The following is a 21,109-nucleotide window of genomic DNA, read 5'->3' on the forward strand; positions in this document are numbered from 1 at the left end:
CGCTATGGGTAAGAGCATCTGCCAACTGACTCAAATGTAAAACTAAAGATAGTCTTATTTAATTCCAAACCTTAATAGACTCAGATAAAAACTGTTCAGCTCCAAGACAACAGCAGAATCTGTGAGCAAAATGTAGTTGCATTTTTGATCCAAGTGAAAAATCTAACCTAATCGTTAACCTGATTCAGCTTTTTTTGCCCACTACACAGGGAAGCACTCACTGCAAAACTTGTGGAAGTCTGTTTGTATTTCCCGCCGCGAGTTGAGGAAGACTCTTCCCTTCTCTGTTCCCACGGTGATCACGCTGTCCTCGTGCACGGTGACGCAAGCCACCTCGGCGTTGAGCTTTGACATGGCTGTGCACTGGAACACAGGTTAAAGACAAGGTCATAGGTAATCCACCTAATGGTCAGTGAATAAAGACAAAGATTTGCTATGGCTACTGTGAAGCTCAGGGTACATTTATCCATTAAACATTTAGCCTATCATCCTATACAGCGGTTGGTTGTTTAGCAACAAAACCGTTGAGTGCGCAACTATGGGGCAAAACAGACTGGTCTGGCTTAGATTGTTGACAACATGTAAATTATATTTAGTCTCCAATGTTTATTGAAAACATAAATAAATGTGCGAGTCGAAAAAAGCTAAATTAGCATGATACAAGCTGAATTAATTGGAAAAGGCTGTGAAAATAAAAAGCCCGGTACACACTCAGCGCTCTGTTGACATTTCAGAGATACGCTTGTTTTATGTCCTGCGGATTCGAGAAGAAAGATGACAAGTTCAACAGGAAAGTCAGCCTGTCAGGTAGCCAGTAGCCTTAATACTGGCACAGAATCCAGCCTAGCTGACGCAATGCAATTTTCCAGATTTTTGACCACTTTTTTTCTCTGGCCTCCATTCATTTAAGTCACCCTAATTCTGGTCATCCTACAAGGGTAAAAACTCCAGTTTTACCTATTGGTCAAAATATGTGTTTTTGAAGAACAAGATAAAACTAGCTGAAATTAGCCATCTACGATTCCACACATTGCAGCTTCTTGTCATTGTTGCTAGCTATCTGGCCATTCAGACTCACAACAACACAAAGACTTCTGCCCCATTGAAGCATGCGAATCGTTTTCGTGAAGTTGTCAGCTAACACATCTAATAAATTACTCTTCTTCCGGCTTCCTCAGTGGTTCACTTCACAATGTTTTCTAAGGTCAATTTGTTTTTGTAAAGAGTCATCGAAATAAGACTGACTAATCAATCTTTCATATGGTTTTCCATGGCCAGATTAATAATGTGTGTGTGTGTGTGTGTGTGTGTGACTGGTCGTACCACTGAGTCCAACGCAGACACTAGGCTGGTGAGGATCTCCTGTCTGGCTGACACCTGTGGGACCCGCAGCTCAGCCCGGGAGTTAGTTCTTATCCCATCACATCCCGACTTCCTCATCTGCGCCATTCCTCCACTTACGGGACACAAAACAGAGAGCAAAGTTGAGTAATCAAGAAGATGAACTGAAATGGTCATTTGTGTGTGTCTATGTAAATTCAATAAATGTGTATGGTGTCTCATCTGCATTCCACCAGTCACTTCTGGGAGTAGGGTGAAGTTGCCCCTGACATTGATCTTGGGTCCGTTTTGCATTTTCCCCACTGATGGATAAGGTAAAGATTGGGGAGGGGAAACTTCACCCTGGAGCTTGGTCTGAGTATGACAACAAGGAGGATGTGTATACGTGGTCAAAGTAAATTGGTTATGCTTGATAGACAAAGGCATGTCCTGCCATTTAAGATAACTAAAGCCTAGAAATGACTGAGCAGTAACCAAATGCACATGACATTGATCTGGAGGGAATAAGGTGTCACTCTGCCATTCATTGCTACAATAAAACAACAAGTAACCCATTTTGTTTGATTCTGACAACATGGTCAGGCTGCATTTTGAATTGTGATGAAACATGGCAGTTGGAGGGGGGAAGGGTTGTCATTGGGTTGGAGGGGGGAGGTTTCTTCTCATTAAGAGGCTTTAAAAGTGACGGTAATACCCTGCATGTTATGCTAATGCCTAAATCCGTCACACACGTGAAAGTACCTAATTACGATAAGCCTTTGTCAGTCAATTAAAGCTAGCTCAGATTATTTATTTGAATCCCTTCATCCTTAACTTGCTCTCCTTAGACGGTACTCTAGGCAAAGAAATTATGTTCGCCCCCCCATTGGGCCTAATTTCAATGTCATTTGGAAATGGATGGCCGAGTAGGAGCGAACTCGTAATTAGCCTATTTGCAGGGGAGTAACCTAACATTTTCATCACAAACATGTCAGCTGGCCACTACACACTCTGTGTCAAGACAAAGACAAGGAAAGATAGGGTAAATAAAAGAGGGCGGGAAAGATTGGGGCATAAAAATAATAAAATCGCAATCCTAATTCCAGGCCCTGCGTTCTCATGGCAACTGCAATCCGTCTCCTTGGAAACTAATCTCGAGGCATTTGAACAATGCAGCTCTGGCCTTTAATCTCTTCAGACACTGGGAGCCATTATCCTAGCCTCCGGGCAGCCCCAAACCACAGACTCAACACTGGGGGAGGACATAGAGAGAGAGACAGCCTCAGCTGCACCGATATGCCTGTCTGAAATCGGCATCCCCTGAGCCCACAGCAAACATGAACCCCCTCAAACGATTACGCCACCGAAATTGATGGTCTCTTTCACTCGTTATCTTTAAGGCAAAAGAGGCACGAAAAATGAGAGAATGGGGCACCGTCATTTTGTTTGCAGCCAGAGAAAGCCACCAAAGGATGACTTTTTGTGGCTGGCAGAGTTTAGGCTACTTCAAATGCAATGTCACTCAGTCACAAGCACAAATGCCAAAACAAAGAGCATAGACAATGACAAAAGCCACTGATGTTGAGATTGATTAATGCAAATGAACGAATATGGTTCCAGTTCCAATTTAGCTACTGGAAGTCAACACGAAATCTTCCGTTTCTTGGCAATTTCTCGCATGGAATAGCCTTCATTTCTCAGAACAAGAATAGACCGATGAGCTTCAGAAGAAAGGTCTTGGCTTCTGGCCATTTTCAGCCTGTAATCAAACCAACAACTGCTGAAGCTCAAGATACTCAACTAGTCTAAAGAAGGCCAGTTGTATTGCTTCTTTCATCATCACAAGTTTTCAGCTGTGCTGACATAATTGCAAAAGGGTTTTCTAATGATCAATTAGCCTTTAACTGAACAAGTTCCACAGACAAGTAACTAACGGAAATTAAATAATGTGTCCCTGAACAACGGGGGGGGGGGGGGGGTCAAAATCAAAAGTAACAGTCAGTATCTGGTGTGGCCACCAGCTGCATTAAGTACTGCAGTGCATCTCCTCCTCATGGACTGCACCAGATTTGCCAGTTCTTGCTGTGAGATGTTACCCCACTCTTCCACCAAGGCACCTGCAAGTTCCCAGTCATTTCTGGGGGGAATGACCCTAGCCCTTACCCTCCGATCCAACAGGTCCCAGACGTGCTCAATGGGATTGAGATCCGGGCTCTTCGCTGGCCATGGCAGAACACTGACATTCCTGTCTTGCAGGAAATCACGCACAGAACGAGCAGTATGGCTGGTGGAATTGTCATGCTGGAGGGTCATGTCAGGATGAGCCTGCAGGAAGGGTACCACATGAGGGAGGAGGATGTCTTCCCTGTAACGCACAGCGTTGAGATTGCCTACAATGACAACAAGCTCAGTCCGATGATGTTGTGACACACTGCCCCAGACCATGACAGACCGTCCACCTCCAAATCGATCCCGCTCCAGAGTACAGGCCTCGGTGTAACGCTCATTCCTCCGATGAAAAACGCGAATCCGACCATCACCCCTGGTGAGACAAAACCGCGACTCATCAGTGAAGAGCACTTTTTGCCAGTCAGGTCTGGTCCAGCGACGGTGGGTTTGTGCCCATAGGCGACGTTGTTGCCGGTGATGTCTGGTGAGGACCTGCCTTACAACAGGCCTACAAGCCCACAGTCCAGCCTATCTCAGCCTATTGCGGACAGTCTGAGCACTGATGGAGGGATTGTGCATTCCTGGAGTAACTCGGACAGTTGTTGTTGCCATCCTGTACCTGTCCCGCAGGTGTGATGTTCGGATGTACCGATCCTGTGCAGGTGTTGTTACACGTGGTCTGCCACTGCGAGGACAATCAGCTGTCCATCCTGTCTCCCCGTAGCGCTGTCTTAGGCATCTCACAGTACGGACATTGCAATTTATTGCCCTGGCCACATCTGCAGTCCTCATGCCTCCTTGCAGCATGCCTAAGGCACATTCACGCAGATGAGCAGGGACCCTGGGCATCTTTCTTTTAGTGTTTTTCAGAGTCAGTAGAAAGGCCTCGTTAGTGTCCTAAGTTTTCACAACTGTGACCTTAATTGCCTACCGTCTGTAAGCTGTTAGTGTTTTAACAACCGTTCCACAGGTGCATGTTCATTAATTGTTTATGGTTCATTGAACAAGCATGGGAAACAGTGTTTAAAACCTTTGCAATGAAGATCTTTACAATGAAGATCTTTGCATTTTTACGAATTATCTTTAAAAGACTGGGTCCTGAGAAAGGGACATTTCTTTTTTTGCTGAGTTTATATATATATATAGCTACAAAGTTTGCAATGTTTTTGTGTGTGTGTGTGTGTGTGTGTGTGTGTGTGTGTGTGTGTGTGTATGTATGTATGTATGTATGTATATATATACACACACACACACACACACACACACAAAAAAAAACATTGCAAACTTTGACTACTGGCAAGGTTAAAACAAATACAATTAAACTGGTTGCAATAATAGCTTATCTCTCTACTTACGGCCAGTAATTTCAGACTGTAGGCTAAACATAGACCTATAATGCAATGATACCAACAGGCTACAGTACTGTTGCCTGTTCCTTAATTGTAAGATGAACTAGCCTAGACCTAAGAAACAAAAGGAACCACAACAGTATGACTACACTTCAGAACACTTCCCTGGTATGTGAGTACACCCTGATCTTAAAATGATACAAGTCTGCTCTGGCTGCCATGCTTAAATGCTCCAGCTAATGACATCCTAAGTCCTAACCCATTTGAGTCTCCCCTGAGGAAGCCGGCACTGTTATTTTCTTCATGCCATGCAAACCTCTCCAGGCTGCAGGGGGCAGAGCTTATCCTTTACTTGTTGAATAATTGCCCAAGCAGTATTTAGCCAGAGACATTAGGCTACAATGTTCTCAGAAGAAGGGGTATCGTGGTTTTCTGAGCTCATTTTGAACCAAGAGGCTTGTGGTATTCGCTGCTATTGATGCACAATACTTTGCTAATACCCCTTAAAAAGCCATTACGGTCACAGACATTTTGAAGACCACAACTGCATCTACAGTCGTGGCCAAAAGTTTTGAGAATGACACAAATATTAATTTCCACAAAGTTTGCTGCTTCAGTGTCTTTAGATATTTGTCACATGTTACTATGGAATACTTAAGTATAATTACAAGCATTTCATGAGTGTCAAAGGCTTTTATTGACAATTACATGAAGTTGATATTTGCAGTGTTGACCCTTCTTTTTCAAGACCTCTGCAATTCGCCATGGAATGCTGTCAATTAACTTCTGGGCCAGATCCTGACTGATGGCAGCCCATTCATGCATAATCAATGCTTGGAGTCTGTCAGAATTTGTGGGTTTTTGTTTGTCCACCCACCTCTTGAGGATTGACCACAAGTTCTCAATGGGATAAAGGTCTGGGGAGTTTCCTGGCCATGGACCCAAAATATCGATGTTTTGTTCCCCGAGCCACTTAGTTATCACTTTTGCCTCATGGCAAGGTGCTCCATCATGCTGGAAAAGGCATTGTTCGTCACCAAACTGTTTCTGGATGGTTGGGAGAAGTTGCTCTCGGAGGATGTGTTGGTACCATTCTTTATTCATGGCTGTGTTCTTATGCAAAATTGTGAGTGAGCCCACTCCCTTGGCTGAGAAGCAACCCCACACATGAATGGGCTCAGGATGCTTTACTGTTGGCATGACACAGGACTGATGGTAGCGCTCACCTTGTCTTCTCCTGACAAGATTTTTTCCGGATGCCCCAAACAATCGGAAAGGGGATTCATCAGAGAAAATGACTTTACCCCTGTCCTCAGCAGTCCAATCCCTGTACCTTTTGCAGAATATCAGTCTGTCCCTGATGTTTTTCCTGGAGAGAAGTGGCTTCTTTGCTGCCCTTCTTGACACCAGGCCATCCTCCAAAAGTCTTTGCCTCACTGCACGTGCAGATGAACTCACACCTGCCTGCTGCCATTCCTGAGCAAGCTCTGTACTGGTGGTGCCCCGATTCCACAGCTGAATCAACTTTAGGAGACGGTCCTGGCGCTTGCTGGACTTTCTTGGGCACCCTGAAGCCTTCTTCACAACAATTGAACCGCTCTCCTTGAAGTTCTTGATGATCCAATAAATGGTTGATTTAGGTGCAATCTTACTGGCAGCAATATCCTTGCCTGTGAAGCCCTTTTCGTGCAAAGCAATGATGATGGCACATGTTTCTTTCCAGGTAACCATGGTTGACAGAGGAAGAACAATGATTCCAAGCACCACCCTCCTTTTGAAGCTTCGAGTCTGTTATTCGAACTCAATCAGCATGACAGAGTGATCTCCAGCCTTGTCCTCGTCAACACTCACACCTGTGTAACAAGAAAATCACTGACATGATGTCAGCTGGTCCTTTTGTGGCATGGCTGAAATGCAGTGGAAATGTTTTGGGGGGATTCAGTTCATTTGCATGACAAAGAGAGACTTTGCAATTAATTGCAATTCATCGGATCACTCTTCATAACATTCTGGAGTATATGCAAATTGCCATCATACAAACTGAGGTAGCAGACTTTGAAAATTTAAATTTGTGTCATTCTCAAAAGTTTTGGCCACGACTGTACAGTTGAAGTCGAAAGTTTACATACATCTTAGCCAACTACATTTAAACTCAGTTTTTCACAATTCCTGACATTTAGCAAAAATCCCTGTCTTCGGTCAGTTAGGATCACCACTATATTTTAAGAATGTGAAATGTCAGAATAATAGTAGAGAGAATGATTTATTTCAGCTTTTATTTCTTTCATCACATTCCCAGTGGGTCAGAAGTTTACATAAACTCAATTAGTATTTGGTAGAATTGCCTTTAATTGTTTAACTTTAGTCAAACATTTCAGGTAGCCTTCCACAAGCTTCCCACAATAAGTTGGGTGAATTTCGGCCCATTCCTCCTGACAGAGATGGTGTAACTGAGTCAGGTTTGTAGGCCTCCTTGCTCGCACACACTTTTTCAGTTCTGCCCACAAATGTTCTATAGGATTGAGGTCAGGGCTTTGTGATGGCCACTACAATACCTTGTCTTTGTTGTCCTCAAGCCATTTTCCCACAACTTTGGAAGTAAGCTTGGGGTCATTGTTCATTTGGAAGACCCATTTGCGACTAAGCTTTAACTTCCTGACTGATGTCTTGAGATGTTGCTTCAATATATCCGCATAATTTTCCTCCCTCATGATGCCATCTATTTTGTGAAATGCACCAGTCCCTCCTGCAGCAAAGCACCCCCACAACATGATGCTGCCACCCCCGTGCTTCACGGTTGGGATGGTGTTCTTTAGCTCGCAAGCCTCCCCCTTTTTCCTCCAAACATAATGATGGTCATTATGGCCAAACAGTTCCATTTTTGTTTCATCAGACCAGAGGACATTTCTCCAAAAAGTACGATCTTTGTCCCCATGTGCAGTTGCAAACCGTAGTCTGGCTTTTGTATGGCGGTTTTGGAGCAGTGGCTTCTTCCTTGCTGAGCGGTCTTTCAGGTCATGTCGATATAAGACTCGTTTTACTGTGGATATAGATACTTTTGTACCTGATTCCTCCAGCATCTTCACAAGGTCCTTTGCTATTGTTCTGGGATTGATTTTCACTTTTCGCACCAAAGTACGTTAATCTCTAGGAGACAGAATGCGTCTCCTTCCTGAGTGGTATGACGGCTGCGTGGTCCCATGGTGTTTATACTTGCGTACTATTGTTTGTACAGATGAACGTGGTACCTTCAGGCTTTGGAAATTGCTCCCAAGGATGAAAAAGACTTGTGGAGGTCTACAATTTTTTCTGATGTCTTGGCTGATTTCTTTTGATTTTCCCATGAGGTCAAGCAAAGAGGAACTGAGTTTGAAGGTAGGCCTTGAAATACATCCACAGGTACACCTCCAATTGGCTCAAAAGATGTCAATTAGCCTAGCAGAAGCTTCTAAAGCCATGACATACTTTTCTGGTATTTTCCAAGCTGTTTAAAGGCACAGTCAACTTAGTGTATGTAAGTTTCTGAACCACTGGAATTGTGATACAGTGAATGATAAGTGAAACAATCTGTCTGTAAACAATTGTTGGAAAAATTACTTGTGTCATGCACAAAGTAGATGTCCTAACCAACTTGCCAAAACTACAGTTTGTTAACAAGAAATTTGTGGAGTGGTTGAAAAACGAGTTTTAATGACTCCAACCTAAGTGTATGTAAACTTCCAACTTCAACTGTAAATCGTTAGACTCAGTGCTGATCATTGACTTTTAATTGCATTGAATTCTGGGCATGCCAGGCATAATCGCTGAGGCTGTAGGCCTACTAAGCTTTATACATGCATCAACTACGCTATTATGCCTGCGTTGTGGGATAGGCCGAGCCATGAGAACATGTCCTCTGGTTGGGAGATCCAGCTAGTTCTGGAATAGTTCAACTACATGGAACAACTTCAAACCTCTCCTCGGGACCCACAGTCGTTCCATGTAGTTGAACTATTCCAGAACTAGCGCACTTGATTCAATTTATCAACTAGCCTAATCATCAAGCCCTTAAATACTTGAGTCTCCCCTGACGGGAGCCAGCACTGTTATTTTCTTCATGCTAAGCAAACCTCTCCAGGCTACAGAGCTTATCCTTTACTTGTTGAATAATTGCCAAAGCAGTATTTAGCCAGAGATATTAGGCTACAATGTTCTCAGAAGGGGTATCATGGTTTTCTGAGCTGATTTTGCACTAAGAGGCTTGTGGTGCTTGCTGCCATTGATACACAATACTTTGCTAATATCCCTTAAAAAGCCATTCCGGTCACAGACCTTTTGAAGACCACAATTCCATCAGAGCTGATCATTGACTTTTAATTGCATTGAACTCTGGGCATGCCAGGCATGATCCCAGAGGCTGTAGGCCTACTTAGCTGTATACATACATCAGCTAGGCTATTATGCCTGCATTGCATGAGAACATCTCCTCTGGTTGGGAGATCCAACTAGTTCTGGAATAGTTCAACTACATGGAACGACTGGGGGTCCCCGTGGAAAGGTTTGAAGCCGTTTCATGTAGTTGAACTATTCCAGCAGTCCCTGAGGATAGGTTTTAAAAAGGCTGACCTAGAGCCTAGACATAGCCAGGGGTGTCAAACTCATTCCACGGAGGCCTGAGTGTCTGCAGGGTTTTGGTTTTTCCATTCAATTAAGATCTAAACAACTAGGTGAGGGGAGTTCCTTCCTAATTAGTGACCTTAATTCATCAACCAAGTACAAGGGTGGAATGAAAACCCGCAGCCACGTGTCAATCTAGATTCATGTTAGCAAGTATTCCTGCAATTCAGCTAGCTAGGGAAAACATGAGGTGAAATAAAATATTGGGATCATTCAAAAGTAGGAAAGATAAAGGCCTAACAATTGAAATGGACCTGTGGTTTACAAAATACGTTTAAAATCACAGTTACTTTGTTGCAGAGTTTAGGCTAATTATTGGAAGTGACAACCTGTCGCGGGGTGAAGATCTAGCCAAAAGAAGATATGCTCTCTTTCCGGGTCGAAATGTCCTTATGCCCATATTTGCAATTGCACTTTAGGGTACTTCAATTCAATTGAAATGGTTTAAAAACGTGCTTCAACCCAGGAATAGAAGGTGACGTTGTACTCCTAATAATCCCACAACAATTTACGGCAAACGGAGAAGATTGAAATAGGGCTAGTTTTATATTAAACTTTTCCGTCAGCATGCTAGGCTATAGCTAATGTTAAAGCAGCTCATTAGATTCCATGAAAATGTGTCACTATAGTTGGGGTGAGTAGCTGCCAGAAGTGTTGTGGAATTAAATGGGCTGCTTTGGCATTAACTACTAAGAATGAAGACGAAAAAAGCAGTTTAATATTTTTTTATTTATTTCTGTTAATTGTTGTGGCATAAGAGTACAGCACCTTCCATCCCTGGATTGAGGTCCATTTTCATACCATTCCATTTCAAGTTCAGGATCGCCTAGTAGTTAGAGCATTGGACTAGTAACCCGAAACGTTGCAAGTTCAAATCCCCGAGCTGACATGGTAGAAATCTGTCGTTCTGCCCCTGAACAAGGCAGTTAACCCACTGTTCCTAGGCGTCATTGAAAATAAGAATTTGTTCTTAGCTGACTTGCCTAGTTAAATAACGGTAAAATAAAAACATATTGGCATATGGTTGTTTTAACTAGGAGAGTATACTTTCTAGTCAATGTTTTGGCTAGTGAAAATCTGCATAAATGTAGTGCATTTAAAAAAAACTATATATATATATATATACATACTTTAACAAGGTGTTGCAAATGTTGAAGTCTGTAGCTCGTTAAATCAGTGATCAGCTCCCATGGGGGGAAAAACTAGGAAATAAAAGGCACAAGATCCACAAAAATGCTTTTTTTTATTTTAGCGAGCAATTTCAATTGTATTTGATAAAGCTCCTAGCTAGCTACCGTCCTAACGTTACTGGAGAATGAGTAGGCTATATGGAGTTACCGCTTGAAACATTTACTGATACAGCATGGGGATTCACTACTGTAGCTAGCTGCCTTTACACACGTCTCAGGTAATGTCAGAAGACCGTGCATGCATTGGGATGTGGCTCTTAGGTAAACTGCATGTGAAGCTTGTTTCAGGTGAACTTCAGTGATGTATGTGTTCATGACATGAAAATCAGCTACACGCCCAACTCCAGATTAGCTAGCTACATTCATTGGGGAGGTTTGCATCCAGACTGTGTGTTGCTAACTAGCCAATGTTACAGAAAAGTAGAACGCAAGAGTCACGTTAGCTAAATGAGATCGGGATGACCAAACCACAGATGAAATCAATATATTTGACATAATTGAGCATGACAGTTGTGAAAGCGTTTTTCAACCAACAATGAATGTGGTCTGGCTAACGTTAGCTGGCTAGATAATTTTGACATGATTGAACAAAAACGCTTGCTGCTGAGTAACTTAATTAACTAGTTACTGTAGCTAACTAAACTAGCAAGCTACCACCAAAGTAAAATGGTTGACGTGCTCTTGAATAAGGTCTTAATGTATCCTCAAACTGTAATGTGCCATCTGCAGGCAACAAAAAAACGACCGGAGGGCTGGCTAGCTATATTATCTAGCTAGCTTTCTTTCTTGATAATGTTAGCAATCAAGCTAGCTACATTTATCCATCAATGAGCACGCCAAAACAAGACTTCTCGTATCAGTGTGCAGAATTTAGTTGCAGTTGGCTCGCTGCGAATATAACGCTGTAACGTTACACCGTTTAGCTAGCTACAGAAATGTAAATGAGCTCATACCATTTATTTGCATCTAGCTAGATATATATAGCTAAAGAAATCGCGAGATGATTCAATCGACGAATTAGCTAGCTAGCCACAATAACGGGTTAGCTAACTGGCCCATCTCCTCCCCCAGAATTATAATCTGTAATTTCACAATTTGTACAGTCATAAAGTCACGTGCTCACAAAACACGGTTTTATGTTCGTAGTTAATAAATATTACAATAGCATGAGGCATACTTTACCAAAAACAACGTTTAAATGTCGTTATGCTGTCAATCCCGTAATAGGGTTATTCCCCGTTTAATCCAACCGCAACTGTAGAATTCCCATCTAAAATGTAGCATTATCGTGTTTTCGAAACCTTGTGATCTGAAGCATTATTGCACAAAATCGCTTGCAAAACGTTATCGCCGAGATTATTTGTCCATTTTCCCAGTTTCTCTCTCTTTTCTTTAACAGTGGAGTATGTCCCCTTTCCCCTTTGTTCTGTAATCCAGTAAAATTGAAAGTCATTCGCCTCCGCTAATCCCAGCCCAACTCAACAACAGCATCTATTGGCTGTAATTTACATATAGGATTAAGCAACCTCTGGGAAACCATGGGGGGGAACTACCTCAATGGGGGAAACTCATCCGGAGAAGGACGTGATGCGACAAACAAACAGGATATTTCACTTTTCAGATTTAAACCTCTGGTAAAAACAAATATACCAGTCAGCATTAAACATTTTACTAAATAGCCTTACAAAACATTTAGACTAGACTGCACCGAAATGACTCTAAACACAAATTGACTAATATAATAATATTTATTATAGCGGACAATGTATTAATTGACAGGTTAATAATGTTGGTGAATTATTGGTATTGACTCTCTACAATAGTGAAAAAGGGAACACCTAAATAATGCATTAGGATAGCAATACAATACCTCTGTATGATATCAAGAGTTTAATTGTGAACCATTTTGGTCAGCCACCTGAGCAGTGCCATAACTGTCCCTATGCATGTGATCCTGCTCGCTTTATTGGTTACATTGGCCAAGTACATAAATCATGAATAGCAGTTTACTTTGCCCCTAGTGTTCAAGAGCAGTATTTTACTCTATCAGGTCCCACTTGTAGAAATACATTTCTGGAAACCTTCAAACCATTTGTTGCTACACTTTTTTCACCCCCTCACTTCACAGCCTCTATTTTGGAAAATGTTCCATGAATGCTATACATCACTTCCACAAGTGAGCCAAATTGTTTACACAGTCAGCAATGGGAGCTTAGTGTTTGGTGTGTGCTAATGTGCAACAGTATTTATTTGTGAGTGATTGTACTTAAAGGTTAATAAGTGTTCAATAAAGGCATAACAAAACTTCAGAAAAGACCATCAAATGTCCACTTGAAATAAAACACCACAATCCCTTTCCCACATTGTTAATATTTAATGACTCAATCTCAGAAATCATTACAGCAATAAAGGGTATGAAATGTTTCCCATCTGAAAAAAGGCAATATACATTTTCCAATGACAGTTTGTAACTTCAGTTTCGCTGAGCGAGGGCCAGCCCAACACTTTGTCCATGCAATGTCAATCCCAAGTCTTACATTCCACATTACTCACATCAAGATAATGTTCTCCCAAAGACAATCTGCATTTCAAATCGCACGCTATTCCCTATATTGTGCACTACTTTTGACCAGTGCCAAAAAGTAGTGCACTATATAGGGAATAGGGTGCCATTTGAGACATAACCAGAATGTCAACCAATATCCTGTAAATACAGTAATGGACTACACTTAGTATTTCCCTGTTGGCTTGTTAAATGGAGATATTATTTGGAAGACCATAATATATCAATTCTGTAGGTTATGATTAGGATTTGTTTAAACGTCATCCAGATGTGTGTTCTTCAACCAAGGGAGGGAGCAGTTACAGTAGGGTTGTGTCATAAATGGCACTATATTTCCTATATATTTCACTACTTTTGACCAGGGTCCATAGGGCTCTGGTCAGAAGTAGTGCACTATATTGGGAACAGGGTGCCATTTGGGATACACCCTAGAACATTCCATTGTTTGGATTGTGCTCAAAACAGCCCTTGAGTGGCCTACTCTAATCAAAGGACAAAGTGATCCTATGGTATGGTCAAATGTCTTTAGATAAATGATCAACAATAAGAAGTTAATACTGGTATTTTTTTTAAACCCCTGTTTATGGAAACACTACAAAGTGGTACGGTTTCCCACTATCTAGTGAAGCCATAGTGAAATTAATGGATAACTCAGTTCAAATTAGTAAACCATTAAACTGATAGCTATTTGGTGCAAATACGGCGCCGAGTTGGATTGGTTCAGTTGGCTAAATACACGTTTACAGTATGCACAATTCTGATAATGCAGCTATTTCACAACATCAGCCAAAATCCAGCAGCATAACCGTTTCATTCATGTTCGCTACAGAGCAAGAGTCCTTGAACATGAAGGAGCTTGAGAAAATTGTTCTGAATGTAACTGGCCAAATCAAATCAGCTACAGTGCTCTAAGTAGGTTCAAAAGCAGTGTGGCAAATAAATAACAAAAAGTGGTGGATTGAGGCCAAATTCTTCTTCTTTGCTTTCAATCAGACACCAGAGTCATTCCATTCTCTGGAGTCACAATTAGTAATTCACAAAAGAGTTGCTCATGAGTTGTAGGGTCATGATCTCTAATAAACTACCATAAAAGGTTCTCCCATGTCCAATACCATCCTTGGAGGTAGTCTGCAGGGTAGGTATCAGTTTACAAAGGTCGTACCGATTATTATTCACCTCCATGTCCATTTTACAGTATCTTTGATCTGTCTTAAGATTGGCTAAAGGGTGATTTTATTTTTTGCAATAGATTAAATGTACATATTGAGAGTCATTGTTTTGGTAGTCATTGTTTTGGTGGTAACTGTAAACAGAAAATGGCTTCTGGAGTCCAATGGAGTGCTAGTCCCAAGTCTTAACGTTGTAGTGACTTATTTTTCTTTTAAAATGTAGCTATGCATTTCCCCAATTCAAGATGGGCTCTTCTTCTCCTACATTAGTGTTGTTCCTGGGGAGGAAGCCATGAAGTTGAAGAAGAAAAAGTTCAAATAATCTATCAAATACATATGTCAGAATATTAATTTAGGGCACAGATGAAATGGAGATTCTCTATTGAGCATGCTTTTAAGTCTAGAACGGGTAGGCAACCCTGTTCCTGGAGTGCCGCAGGATTTTGTTCCAATTAGGCACCACACCTGACCAACTGAGCTAATTGATCAGTTCAGTGATGGTCTAAATTCAACACACCTGGTCTTCTAGGCCAGTTAAATCAAAAACATGAATTGCAGGACCAGGGCTGCCTACCTCTGGTCTAGAACTAGGCTTTATCTGTGTTCGGTAAAACAGCCATTAATGTTGTATTTATGTAACTCATTGTGGGAATGGCAATAAAGAATAAAAAAGTGCAGCATGCATTCAGTACATCTCTAGACAGTGAGTCTATATTTAACTGATCTATGGAGCGAAGATAAATGTAATTGATGTGACATATAACATGCGTGATTGATATAGGAGGTGTGGTATATGGCTAATATACCACGACTAAGGGCTGTTCTTATGCACAACGCAACATGCAACATGCCTGCTGGATACAGCACTTAGCCGTCGTATATTGGCCATATAACACAAACCCCTGAGGTGCCTTATTGCTATTATAAACTATTACCAGCATAATTAGAACAGTAAACAAGTCATTCTGCATCATACCCGTGGTATATCTTCTGATATACCACGGCTTTCAGCCAATCAGCATCCAGAACCCAACCTATCCAGTTTATAATGATGAATTAATACCTACATCTTGAGTAAAGGAAGAATCCTGTTGATAAATCCCATTGGCTGAATTTGCACCACCATGCACCTGAAAGAGAATCATGAAAGAAAACAGCTTGTCAAGCTACTGGTGCATTTTACATTACTCAAACTCGTATATCCTGACTTTTGTATCGAACTACCTACTGTACCACTTTATATTAAAGGGATACTTCAGGATTTTGGCAATGACACGTTTTATCTACTTCCACAGAGTCAGATGAACTCGTGGATACCATTATTATGTCTGTGTCCAGTAAGAAAAAAGTTAGTTTCGCGAGCCAATGCTAACTAGCGTTAGCACAATGACTGGAGGTCTGAGTATCTCAAAACAAATAAAAAAATCTAAATCATAATTTATTTGCCACATACGCCGAATACGACAAGCGTAGACTTTACCGTGAAATGCTTACTTACCAAGTAGACTAAAATAAAAAGTAATAATAAAAAGTGACACAGCATCTGCTAGCGACTTCCAGTCATTGCGCTAACGCTAGTTAACAATTGCGCTAGCGCTAGTTAGCAACTTCCTTGTCAAAGTCCCGAAGTATCCGTTAAAATATCACTAAAACCATGTATTTACGGATTTTACGTTTTAGTTACAAAAGGCAGGTACAGTGTAATTACAGTGTTGTTAGTTAGTACTTTATTACATGGTACATAGACTGATACCTGTTTGCCGTAATGTTTTTCACTTGCTAATCAAACTCAGTTGCGGGTACTGCACACACATTGCAGCAACTGCCAAAAACAGAATGCGACCTAACTGCTGGTAAGATTTCTTGACTTCATACATTTTTCCCAACACATGGCTAACCTTTGTTTAACCAGCTAAACCGCTGGTATTAGCGAAAATGTGTTTGGAAATACCATTCTATCTAATAGGCTATGTTATAGTTTACACTTCCTCGTCCATATATTTGTTGCTAATATATGATGGGGTCCCTGGGTCGCCGATTTGCCTGGGCAGGGATCCCTGTGCAAGAAAAGGTCAAATCAAATGCATTTGTCACATACACATGGTTAGCAGGTGTTAATGCAAGTGTAGCGAAATGCTTGTGCTTCTAGTTCCGACCATGCAGTAATATCTAACAAGTAATATAACCTAACAATTCCACAACTACCTTATACACACACAAGTGTAAAGGAATGAATACGAATATGTACATAAAAATATATGAGTGATGGCCAAACGGCATAGGCAAGATGCAGTAGATGGTATAGAGTACAGTATATACATATGAGATGAGCAATGCAGGGTATGAAAAACAATGTCACTTCATATAATGTTAAGGTGGCTAGTGATACCTTACATCAAGATGGCAAGATACAGTAGATGGTATAGCGTACAGTATATACATATGAGATGAGTAATGTAGGGTAAGTAAACATTATATAATATAAATTGGCTAGTGATAAATTGATTACATACATTTTTCCATTATTAAAGTGGGTGGAGTTGAGTCAGTATGTTGGCGGCAGCCACTCAATGTTAGTGATGGCTGTTTAACAGTCTGATGGCCTTGAGATAGAAGCTGTTTTTCAGTCTCTCGGTCCCCGCTTTGATGCACCTGTACTGACCTCGCCTTCTGGATGATAGCAGGGTGAACAGGCAGTGGCTCGGGTGGTTGTTGTCCTTGATGATCTTTTTGGCCTTCCTGTGACATCGGGTGGTGTAGGTGTCCTGGAGGGCAGGTAGTTTGCACCCGGTGATGCGTTGTGCAGACCTCACTACCCTCTGGAGAGCCTTCCGGTTATGGGCGGAGCAGCTGCCGTACCAGGCGGTGATACAGCCCGACAGGATGCTCTCGATTGTGCATCTGTAAAAGTTTGTGAGTGTTTTTGGTGACAAGCCAAATTTCTTCAGCCTCCTGAGGTTGAAGAGGCGCTGCTGCGCCTTCTTCACCACACTGTCTGTGTGGGTGGACCATTTCAGTTTGTCCATGATGTGTACGCCGATGAACTTAAAACTCTCCACCCTCTCCACTACTGTCCCGTCAATGTAGATAGGGAGCTGCTCCCTCTGCTGTTTCCTGAAGTCCACGATCATCTCCTTTGTTTTGTTGACATTGAGTGTGAGGTTATTTTCCTGACACCACACTCCGAGGGCCCTCACCTCCTCCCTGTAGGCCGTCTCGTCATTGTTGGTAATCAAGCCTACCACTGTAGTGTCGTCTGCAAACTTGATGATTGAGTTGGAGGCGTGCATGGCCACGCAGTCATGGGTGAACAGGGAGTACAGTAGAGGGCTGAGAATGCACCCTTGTGGGGACCCAGTGTTGAGGATCAGCGGGGTGGAGATGTTGTTACCTACCCTCACCACCTGGGGGCGGCCCGTCAGGAAGTCTAGGACCCAGTTGCACAGGGCGGGGTCGAGACCCAGGGTCTCGAGCTTAACGATGAGTTTGGAGGGTACTATGGTGTTAAATGCTGAGCTGTAATCGATGAACAGCATTCTTACGTAGGTATTCCTCTTGTCCAGATGGGTTAGGGCAGTGTGATGGCGACTGCGTCGTCTGTGGACCTATTGTGGCGGTAAGCAAATTGGAGTGGGTCTAGGGTGTCAGGTAGGGTGGAGGTGATATGGTCCTTGACTAGTCTCTCAAAGCACTTCATGATGACGGAAGTGAGTGCTACAGGGCGGTAGTCATTTAGCTCAGTTACCTTAGCTTTCTTGGGAACAGGAACAATGGTGGCCCTCTTGAAGCATGTGGGGACAGCAGACTGGGATAAGGATTGATTGAATATGTCTGTAAACACAGCAGCCAGCTGGTCTGCGCATGCTCTGAGGACGCGGCCGGGGATGCCGTCTGGGCCTGCAGCCTTGCGAGGATTAACACGTTTAAATGTTTTACTCACGTTGGCTACAGTGAAGGAGAGCCCGCAGGTTTTGGTATCGGGCCGTGTCAGTAGCACTGTATTGTCCTCAAAGCGAGCAAAAAAGCTGTTCAGACTGGGAGCAAGACATCGTGATCCGCGACAGGGCTGGTTTTTCTTTTGTAGTCCGTGATTGACTGTAGACCCTGCCACATAACTCTCGTGTCTGAGCCGATTGAATTGCGACTCCACTTTGTCTCTGTACTGACGCTTAGCTTGTTTGATTGCCTTGGAGGGAATAGCTACACTGTTTGTATTCGGTCATGTTTCCGGTCACCTTGCCCTGATTAAAAGCAGTGGTTCGCGCGTTCAGTTTTGCGCAAATGCTGCCATCAATCCACGGTTTCTGGTTTGGGAATGTTTTAATAGACGCTGTGGGTACAATATCGCTGATGCACTTGTTAATGAACTCGCACACCGAATCAGCGTATTCGTCAATGTTATTGTTCGCCGCAATGCGGAACATATCCCAGTCCACGTGATCGAAGCAATCTTGAAGCGTGGAATCTGATTGGTCGGACCAGCGTTGAACAGAACTGAGGGCGGGAGCTTCCTGTTTTAGTTTCTGTCTATAGGCTGGAAGCAACAAAATGGAGTCGTGGTAAGCTTGTCTGAAAGGAGGGCGGGCGAGGGCCTTATATGCGTCGCGGAAGTTAGAATAACAATGACAGGGTTTTGCTAGCCCCGGTAGCATAATCGATATGCTGATAAAATTTAGGGAGCCTTGTTTTCAGATTAAACCTTGTTAAAATCCCCGGCTATAATAAATGCAGCCTCAGGATATGTGGTTTCCAGTTTACATAGAGTCCAATGAAGTTCTTTCAGGGCCATCGATGTGTCTGCTTGGGGGGGGGGGGGTGTACTCGGCTGTGATTATGATCGAAGAGAATTCTCTTGGAAGATAATGCGGTCGGCATTTGATAGTGAGGAATTCTAAGTCAGGTGAACAAAAGGACTTGAGTTCCTTTATATTGTTATGATCACACTACGTCTCGTTAATCATAAGGCATACACCCCCGCCCTTCTTACCAGAGAGATGCTTGTTTCTGTCGGTGCGATGCGTGAAGAAACCAGGTGGCTGTACCGACTCAGATAGCATGTCTCGAGTGAGCCATGTTTCCGTGAAACAGAGAATGTTACAATCTCTGATGTCTCTCTGGAAGGCAACCCTTGCTCGGATTTCGTCTACCTTGTTGTCAAGAGACTGGACATTGGCGAGTAGTATGCTCGGGAGCGGTGCGCGATGTGCCCGTCTACGGAGCCTGACCAGAAGACCGCTCCGACTGCCCCTTCAACGGCGTCGTTGTTTTGGGTCGCTGGCAGGGATCCGATCCATTGTCCTGGGTGGTAGGCCAAAAACAGAGGATCCGCTTCGGGAAAGTCGTATTTCTGGTTGTAATGTTGGTGAGTTGACGTTGCTCTTATATCCAATAGTTCCTCCCGACTGTATGTAATAAAACCTAAGATTACCTGGGGTAACAAATATATAATAATAATAATACATAAAAAAACAAATACTGCATAGTTTCTTAGGAACGCGAAGCGAGGCGGCCATCTCTGTCGGCGCCGGAAGACCCCTGAAGTCGACTCTTTTTCTAAATGGCCACAATCAACAAAATCAGTCCTGGAAAAGGCAAAACAAGTACTAGCTAGAGCTGATCCTGAGCTTGTTTACCTGGGTCTTGTCTGGGTGCGTGCGCATGGCTTGCACCAGCTGGTCCACTTCCTGGTTGTGCTCCAGGGCTCCCCTCAGGGCCTCCTCGGTGCTCAGGAGCCGCTGGCGCAGACGGGTCACCTCTGAGTCCAGAGCCGACGGGTCCAGCATAGAGTAGCGCCGGTGGTCTGGGGACGAGCCCCTCTCCCTGCCCTGAGAACACACACATATCACGTGTAGGAATCAACTGGGTGTTCATTAGGCACCAAAATAAAGAAAATGGATTGAAACAGGAAGGGGCTACCTTGTATTTTATAGTTTTCTTTTATTGCCCTAATGAACAACACTGTTTAGTTATTAAAGCACTTCCTGGAAAAATGTGGAGGGTTACATCTATCATTGCTAGATCTGCCTTTAGTATAAATACAGGGAGCACATTGTTTTTTTACAGACAAGAATGAAACAATAGCCATGTACTGTATCCACTTTGAATAAGAAACTATTATAATCTTAATCAAGTAGACTTTTCTACTGCTAGACCAGCTTTCATCTGTGTGTGAACAGAAAACACAACAAACAAAACTTTATTAGTGCACACCGGAGCAAAACGTTTTGCAGCGAAAACAAGCGTTCCTCACGGTTTGGTCCTGTTTACTTTCATTTGGTTGCAAATGAATAACCCTGGGTTGATGGACACATGATGTGCTTCAAGACGGGCGGAGCCAGCAATGTGCTTGACATCTCCCAGAACCCCCTCCCTCTCACCAGCAGGAGCAGTTTGTCTCTCAGGGTCTTGATGTCATCCTGGAGTTTCTGCTCCTTCACCCTCCATTCCGCCTTGTGCACCTCTCGGCTCAGGTCTCTGTCCAGGCCAAGCGAGTGGCGAGGGGAGTCCAGCAGTAACACCCTCAGCTCGTTCAGACTCCTGAAACAAGAGGACGATACACTAAAGAATACCATTAAGATTTACCCTTGCCTTCCTGATTCAGGTTAGCCTGGTCCCAGAACTGATTGTGCTCTTGCCAACTCCAATGCTGTCATTGGCATGACAATTCCATAAGGAGTTGGCAAGAGAGCAGAA

The 21,109-nt window shown here is 42.9% G+C and overlaps 2 protein-coding genes across 9 annotated transcripts in view; both read right to left on the reverse strand.

Annotated features, from left to right (window-relative positions):
- The window catches only part of gtf2ird1 (GTF2I repeat domain containing 1), a 53,321-nt gene extending 41,143 nt beyond the window's left edge, over positions 1-12,178 (reverse strand). For 2 of the 4 annotated variants that reach the window (XM_045717292.2, XM_045717293.2), the window contains exons 1-3: positions 11,867-12,178; positions 1,324-1,456; positions 222-363 (exon numbers count right to left, since the gene is read on the reverse strand). In XM_045717292.2, coding sequence (XP_045573248.1) covers positions 222-363; positions 1,324-1,449 — 268 coding nt within the window. In that variant the 5' untranslated portion in view covers positions 1,450-1,456; positions 11,867-12,178. Of the gene's footprint in view, positions 1-221; positions 364-1,323; positions 1,457-11,866 lie in introns of those variants that run through there. The other 2 variants (XM_014197864.3, XM_014197865.3) reach the window with 2 other exon arrangements.
- An 860-nt stretch (positions 12,179-13,038) lies between these two features.
- clip2 (CAP-GLY domain containing linker protein 2) overlaps positions 13,039-21,109 on the reverse strand; it is an 84,423-nt gene continuing 76,352 nt past the window's right edge. For all 5 annotated transcript variants that reach the window (XM_014197855.3, XM_014197857.3, XM_014197856.3 and 2 more), the window contains 4 exons: positions 20,794-20,953; positions 20,050-20,241; positions 15,484-15,546; positions 13,039-14,694 (listed from right to left, as the gene is read on the reverse strand). In XM_014197855.3, coding sequence (XP_014053330.2) covers positions 14,683-14,694; positions 15,484-15,546; positions 20,050-20,241; positions 20,794-20,953 — 427 coding nt within the window. In that variant the 3' untranslated portion in view covers positions 13,039-14,682. The remainder of the gene's footprint in view (positions 14,695-15,483; positions 15,547-20,049; positions 20,242-20,793; positions 20,954-21,109) is intronic.

Source organism: Salmo salar, chromosome 04 (genome assembly GCF_965601325.2).
Source record: "Salmo salar chromosome 04, fSalSal1, whole genome shotgun sequence".
Taxonomy (NCBI): domain Eukaryota; kingdom Metazoa; phylum Chordata; class Actinopteri; order Salmoniformes; family Salmonidae; genus Salmo; species Salmo salar.